Source organism: Austrofundulus limnaeus, unplaced genomic scaffold, assembly GCF_001266775.1.
Source record: "Austrofundulus limnaeus strain Quisiro unplaced genomic scaffold, Austrofundulus_limnaeus-1.0 Scaffold3, whole genome shotgun sequence".
Taxonomy (NCBI): Eukaryota; Metazoa; Chordata; class Actinopteri; order Cyprinodontiformes; family Rivulidae; genus Austrofundulus; species Austrofundulus limnaeus.
In genome coordinates this window covers 39732-47608 of record NW_013952405.1, presented here as the reverse complement: position 1 = coordinate 47608, position 7877 = coordinate 39732, and the positions used below count along the sequence as shown (strand labels likewise).

General features: G+C 42.0%; 1 protein-coding gene across 2 annotated transcripts in view; it reads right to left on the bottom strand.

Moving 5' to 3' along the window:
* Positions 1–7103, bottom strand: part of brpf1 (bromodomain and PHD finger containing, 1) — a 16853-nt gene extending 9750 nt beyond the window's left edge. Inside the window, exons 1-7 of one of the 2 annotated variants that reach the window (XM_014015792.1) lie at positions 6856–7103; positions 3807–4581; positions 3504–3693; positions 3126–3413; positions 1188–1705; positions 892–1081; positions 673–804 (exon numbers count right to left, since the gene is read on the bottom strand). In XM_014015792.1, the coding sequence (XP_013871246.1) occupies positions 673–804; positions 892–1081; positions 1188–1705; positions 3126–3413; positions 3504–3693; positions 3807–4546 (2058 nt within the window). In that variant the 5' untranslated portion in view covers positions 4547–4581; positions 6856–7103. Of the gene's footprint in view, positions 1–672; positions 805–891; positions 1082–1187; positions 1706–3125; positions 3414–3503; positions 3694–3806; positions 4582–6437; positions 6522–6855 lie in introns of those variants that run through there. The other variant, XM_014015782.1, reaches the window with a different exon arrangement.
* Positions 7104–7877: the final 774 nt, after the last annotated feature.

The window sequence follows — 7877 nt, the reverse complement described above, 5'->3', positions numbered from 1 at the left end:
ATTGGACGCAAAGGGACCTTTGAAAAACGTCAATATGTGACGACTCGGGAGTGAGAATGTGTTGGACAGACGGACTTCAATCTCTGAACTCGTAAAGTTCTCCTTTTTTATAATTATCGCTGTCATTTCTCATGAATGAATGGACACTTCCTTGTCTCTGAGGCAGGAGACACAGCCTTATATGGTGTTTTTGGGGTGGTAATTATGCTAATCTCCTCTCGCGTGCACGAGCAGCTGGATAGAAAAGGTGTAAATTACGCAGCTCATTTACGCACGTTTCCTGAAGGTAGAAGAGTTTGTTGAATCTGACGTGACATGTTCGTATTAACCCTTTGTACGAACAAAAGTAAGAGAAATTTAGGAGAAGAATACGAACATGTTCTTGCATGAGGCCCAATGTTACCAATTATTTTAATATTTGAGACAAATTACAATCATCCTATCTACAATGTGTTAACATTTTTAAGACTTCTGACAGATTGATTTAAGACATTTTAAAGCTAATTAAGGCCTCGATGAATTCAATGTCTTTTAAGACTTTTTAAGGATCTGTAGGAACCCTGTGTGCATCAGTTTGAACGTAATTAATTCAGTCTGACATAAAAGTGTAAAACTAAGAAAAACTGCTCAGTGACCACAGTTAACTTTTTTTTAATTTTCTTTCTGTCTCACCGTCTCCCTCTTGAGTTTCTCCCTCTTGCGGATCAGCTCCACCAGCAGCCTCGCTCGCTCCAGGTCGTGTCTCAGTCTTTGCCAGGCCTTTAGCTGCTCCTTTAAAGCAGATTGTTTCTCCTCGCTGTCCCTCTGAAATGTGCATAAAAACAACATGAACACAATGGACGGGGTTCGAGTGGTGGAGGAAAATGAAACTAGCGTCACTTTTAAATTTACTGAAGGAGGCTGCGAGGACGGCTGTGGAGGAATGGGGTCGACGTGCCGCTGTGACGGCAGGTGGGTTTGAAGCCGGCGCAGGAGGGGAACGCCGTTACGACTCTGCCTCTTCAGCGTCCAGTAGCTGTGAAGTCTTTGCATAAACTGGCTCTTTCTGGGTACGGTCAAGTTACTTGTGATTTTGCTGAGCCTGAAGAGAAGCAAACAACTGCTTTTAGGTTATTCTGTCCCACGAACAATTGAGCTGCATTCTGAAGCTGCGAGGATGATTCTGAGCGGATGGGGAACGGGGTTACCTGTGAGGCGGTATGCAGGGCACAGACACCACTGGTGCAGCGGCTCGCCTCTCGGCTAAGATCTTCCTCGCTCTCTTCATCTTTAGCCGGGACTTTGCCTTCGCCCTCTTCGCCCGCTCAGAGCTCCATCCCTTTGAGTCTTCGTCCTGGCCGAGGCTGGGCTCGTCGTCCTCCTCCAGCTCCCCTTCACTGTTAGACGACCCCATGCTGGCCCCGCCCACTCCTCCTAAAGGTCGGGCTGATCCCGGGGGCGTGTGGATGTCGCAGTACGCCGTTTTGCGGACGCTGAAGGACGTGCCGTTGGCCCCCGTTTCCCTGACGGGCTCCATTTTCATGTAGAGGCCTGCCTGCTGGGCGCAGGTGACGTGGAACGCCGTGTAGCAGTTCGCTTTGTGGCACTGGATGCAGGCGCCCGAGCCACGCTGTTTGCAGATGTAGCAGGTGAGCTTCCAGCGTGCGGGAGGGATGTGCTCGATACTGTCGATCGGCTCCAGAAAGACGGTGTTGGCAAAACAAACCTGTGAAATGGCAGCACAACTTATTTTGTGATGAGAGCATCTAAATAGAACAGCAGGATGACAATCAGGACATCTGTATTTAACATAAAACTGATTCCAAAACAATTAGGAAAATGTCAAATAAATGGAAATTAAAACCTTTTATGCTGGATGAGACCATATGTTGTTCTGTATTAATGGTTCCACTGAAGATGTGAAGACTGCCCTTAATAAAAGCTATACAACCCTATACCATTAGAGAGGCAGGCTATTGAACTGTGCGCCTATAACAGGCAAATGATCCATCTCCTCTTTAGTACAGAGGATATCATATCCATGGTTTACAAAAACTATCAAATATTGATTTATCTGACCACATAACAGTTTATCTCTTTACTTTATCTTGTTTTAAATGCAGTGAGAGCCTGAAGATCACAACCATCTATTAACTTTCAGATTTGTCTTTTAACACAGAGACTTCCTGAATTCTTAAGGCCTTTTGATGAGATTATGAACTCTGGAAGACTAAATATTCAAAGTCTTCCCAGTTTTACATTGTAGAAAATTATTGTGAAATTATTCTGCTATTTTTAGACTCAGTTTATCGCAGACTGGTGAACTTCTGAATTACTTCTGACAGATTAATTCTCTCTAAAACGACTTGTTTCATACCCAAACCTCTTACTGACATGTTGCTAATTAACATAATTAGATGCTAAATGTTCCTAAAGTTGTTTCATATTCATAACATCTTAGATTTATTCTTTTGTTGCATCTGTCCCAACTTTTTTTTTGGTACGTTGCTGCCATTAAATGGCAAATCAAATAAAAAAAATTCCCAAAAATGTTTATAATTTCCTAATTTCTACATTTGATATGTTTACTATGTTCCACTTTGAATTAAATATGGATGTACAGGATTTTCAAATCCTTTCATTTTGTAATTATTTTACACAAAGTCCAAACTGTTATGTGGACCCTCTGGATGAAGGTACAGATCCATCCATGCCAGAACTTCTAGACTGGCCCACAGCTTCTACCCCCTTGCAAACCCACTCCCTATGAAACCCTCTTCCTCAACCCAGTTTGAACATGATATATTATTTACCATATATTCATAAAAATTGTGTACTGGACCTCGCAGTCCAAATAATTGAACTGTTTTTTTTTGTTTTTTTTTACATCACTGCAGCACACAGTCCATAAATAAGACACATATTTGTTTTGTTTTTGGGCTGTATTTTTTGGGTATCAGTACTATTTATATTAACCAATGTTATATCGTTGTTTTTCCACAATGACAATAAACTACTAAATTGAACTTTTTGGAAATACTGCAGTACAAATAAAAAAAGCTGCACATTCCCAAAGTCAAGAGTAACTAAACTGCACCAATATCATGTGCGTTTTATGAAATGTGTGTAGTGATGTATGCGTTTACCTCTGGGATCCAAAGGGCGCAGACGACATGAGCCCAGCGCCCGTCGTCTGTCTGTTTGAAAGCCCCTCCCTTGTTCGGACACAGAGCGCAGTCCACGGCTCTGCTCGGCGACTGCAGGCAGCGCCGACATAACCACTGACCCTCGGGGATGTACGGCACACCATAGCACTCTTGGTGTACGGCCAGATTGCACATGTCACAAAACAGGATCACGTTGCTGTTCTGACACTCTCCGTCATTACAGATGCAGCAAACGGCGTCCTCGTCGATCAAGGTGCTGGGGTCCGCCTGAGAGAACGAGCAGCAAAGACCCGTTAGCGTTAAACGCTACGCTGAAATGTTTGACATCCAGGCTCTTGTGTGCGGGTTCAGGGGTACCTTATTGTGGCTCTCAAAGTATGACTCCTTCTCTAAGCGGTCCATGAGATACTCAAAAACCTCCTGAGGGATGGGCGTCACGCCGTCACGTCGCCGCTTGTCGTTCATGATGCCAAGCCAGATGTAGTCCTCCTCATCCATGTCGTACTCTACCTCCTCATCCAGCTCCTCCACCGACTTCTCAATGTACCTGAAGTCCAAACAGTGGAGAAGATAAACGAAGAAGGGAAAAAGAGAAATAAAAATACTTAACGAGTTGGAAAGCAATCACTGTCTGCATCTTATGACTACTTATTTACAGACCTGTAGTAGGATAAAGTCCGAGGAGGAGCATCAGGTCTTTCTTGATCAAGTTCTCGAAACACAGCCTCTGGGAGTTTGATCGCAAGACCAGACTGAGGGTTGTGATATGATGAGCCGTCCTTCTTCTTATCCTTACTCTTATGCTTCCCAGTTTTTGGCGTGGCTTTGCCACCATTAGAGGACAGAATATCTGATCGATCCTTACCGCTTCCTTCCACCTCGCTGCCTCTAGTTCCACTGTCGCTGCCGTTACACACGCCTCCTCCGCAGCTACCGGCTCCAGATGGCGGCACATCCTCTGCGTCGCTGTCCTCCTCCGACACCACATCAATGTTCTCGAAGATGCTTATGCGGTGAACACGTCCCTGGATTTCCAGCTCCACCATGCGCTGTGCCTGGGCATAGGTCATGGTGTCTCTCCCAGGGGAGTGGGAGCGCTCCGACCGGTTGGGGCTACCCGATGTGTTCCGTTCCAGACTCTGTCCTCCTCCTCCATTGCCTCCGCCGTCATCTGTATCCCCTGAAGCAGCCAGTGAGGCGCGGGGGGGTCGGCCCTTCCTCTTCTTATTGGGCAAAGCCTGCGCAGGAGTCGGGTTGTCGTGGTCGTAGTGGTAGAGGTGATACTCGATGCCGCTGTAGCTCTTGTAAACTTTCCGGCAGGTCTCCACGGGGCACTCGTAGGGAGGCTTGGTGGCCCGCAGATTGTGACAGAACGTCTTTACATCAAAATCCAGCCCCATTGTGCCGACAACCTCTGTAGTGTTCAACTTTACATCTGAAACAAGAGAAAGAAAACATAAATATCAGTTATTTCTGTTAGCGAAGCTGACGTCCTCTCTGCTTTTAAAACTAGACTGAGAATTAATGTAATACAGATGGCTACAGAAGATCTTTTCTGCCCACAGCCATCACCATATACAACAATGCTTTAGCTAAATGAGTAACTTATTAGGGGTGTAACGATACATCGATCTATATCAATATATCAATTTGAATGGTTCATGATTCAGTTATATCGAGGCAAAGCTCAGTGTGAATCGATATCATGTGCCCATCTAACACAGTCATTGTGTTAGATGGGCATATATCACATTATATTGATCGCAGACATGTGAATTGAATCGAAATCATATCGTCGTGACAGACTTTGTGATAGTGAAAATATTGACTTGCTGGAGGACAAACTGACCACATTTCCTCACTCTACTGCTGTCTGTATTTGCTCTACTCTCCATGTTTGTAATTATTGCTGCCATTAACATTTGCTTTTCTTCCCTTAGAAAGTCCACCTGGACCAATCATTTTGTGTTTATCTGTCCTCCCAAACACCGTCACCTCTGTGCCTGCTCAGAATGAACAATTCAGACAAAGTGAAGAGAAGATTTGACATAATCTGCCTGCTAGATAGATAACTTTTACTAATGGGCATTTTGTTAATGTAATGTATCAACACCTTCTTAAAATAATCACTTAAAACATTTTTAACTTTTTAACAGGAAACAGACGAAACTTAAACAACAGTGTACCATATGATTTTTTTTTTGAGATTCCTGACAAATCTGAAAAAATAAAATGACATGGGTGATTATTTCAGGAAGGTGTCGGTATGTGAATCCAAAACAATAATAATGTTAAATAACAAAACAACTGGACTTATATTCTGTAGTTGAAGACGTTCCCCGGCTTACTGGAGAGCTTTCACATTTCAAGGCTGATTTGAGAGGCTTCATTTAAAAATCGTCCCTGATGGGAAGAAAAACTGAAAAGATGTTTGATTGTTTTGATGTTTGTTTGTTTTTTTCCCCTCCATATCCTGGATGACTGAAAACCTACACCAGCACACCTGATTTGAAAGTATAGCGTTATCTATGATCTGATTTATGGTTAATTTTCTTTAGTACGGTGCCCCTGAGGTAGCTTTTATTATGAATTATCACTATATAAACAAACTTAATTCAATTGCATGCACAATTAATAATAAAAGAAAAAGATTACGTTCCTATTTTGACTTTTTTTTTTTTTTGCTTGTGAAAAGTATGTAAACACAAACACAACACAATGAAAACAACTTGGTCTTGTGTCCTGAGTGGTACCCACTAACAGGTGCAATTTATGTCAACATCCCAACGAGTTCCAGTCGTCATGGGACTGAGCCCTGACAAACAGCAGCACATCATCTGACTGTGCAACACTGACAGCACACGCTTAAAAGATAAAAACATCTGCTAAGAACAGCAACTCTCTGCACGAGTCAACTCATGTTTAGCTTTTAAGCCTTCAAGAAAACCACATGAACTCAATTACACGAGCTAACGTTAGCAGTTTGCTCCTAAACAATGAAAGGCTGCGGCTGGCGCTATTAGCTAGCATGCTAACAACAGCTAGTAAACAACATTTTAGACACTTTACATAGCAAAACATAACGTGTTTTTCAAGCACGCACAAAAAAAAAACATTATTCTGTTTTAGTTTACGTAAGAACTGTTGGTCTACGTTTCATTTTTTCTTTTATTTGGTTGGCGTTTGGTTGTAGCTTTGCTAAAACATTAGCTAAATAAAGGCAAACATCATAGCGTTACAGAGCATTATGAATTAAAAACAGCTGATAATGAAATACACTAATGCCACGACCAGTGTTTGAAGTTACCAGACCGATGACTGGAACCATTCAGAACCAGTGTTTCCCTCCATATTGACCTCACCCCGTGGAGTACACTGGGCAGCAAAACAACAGTGTTAACCTATGATTTAACTATGATTTAATGAGGTTATAACGTAACAACAGCAGGTGTTTAACCGCGTCAACCAATGCAAGTTTATTAGGCCAGCATTGTTTCTCTGCAACAATGTGTTTCTGCAATGCTTTAGAAAAGAGGGCACTACCGACGTCACTTTGTGTTTTCAGGGACCAGTCAGTGAGCTACGATGGTTTACTGCAACTACTACAGAATTACACCTCCCCCAAAAGAGACAGACTGTAAAAAATGTGACTGAAAGTGACAATTTAACAGCAAAACTACAAATTTAGACTAACGTAATAAACACTTACTACTCCACGTTCCTCAAGAAACACTGCGTGCTTCGGACATCTCAGAGCAGCTCAGGAGGCTCGTAGATCGATTTTAATTCATTAGCTGATCCCAGACGTGACCGTAGAAAGCGTAGGTACATTGAAATGTTGTTTGGAACAGTGTAACACCCAGATAATTTAATGGTGCAAACAATAATTATGGAAATCGGTTGAACAAAAGGGGCAACTATTACTGTAACGCTGAGGCGGGTTCGCCACGCAGGGCAGGGGCTTGTTTGACGAACTTAGATTGGATCAGACTGAAGGACGCTGTGAGAGGGACTCTTCGCTGTGATTGGTGGTTGGAGTTGAAACAAGAACAGGGATTGGCTGGATGAACTAGAATGGGCGGGGTCACAACAGAGAAGCGATCGGATCAAAAAGCTGCCTTTTTCTTCTGTCCTACTGTTCTAGAATGGAAATTCGCAGTTATCAGGCACTTGTGGAGGGGGCAGAAGCACCTGCCTCTTTTGCTCCTTGCCTTTAAGTGCCCTGTTTTTTATATGTATTATTAATATTATGCTATTTGTAAAAACATAAATAAAAAATACATCACTTCAAGTCACCTCATTATCTTTGACTTTTTACTTTAACAGTATTTTGAGTACAAAACTTTTATTGTCATAAACATACCATTATGAATGGTCAGACATGCACATATCATTTTGACTGTGGAGAGCCATGTCATTCAAAATGAAATAAATAAATAATGTCACTGGTGTTCCATATAACCTCCCTGTAGTGCCAGAACAGGTTACACTTCATAGTATATTTATTATTATTTATTATTTTTATTTATTATTTATTATTATTTATTCATTTATAGTGCATAGTTTCAGGTTCAGACTCACACAGAGAACAGTTCACACATACAGTATTTTTAGTCTTAAATTTTAACATGTATTACTTGGCAGAGTAGTATCTATGAATTAATTTGTATGATACTGCTCTTACTTTGTTTATAAGTAAATATTTGTAAGGCAGTTTCCACACATTGTTCC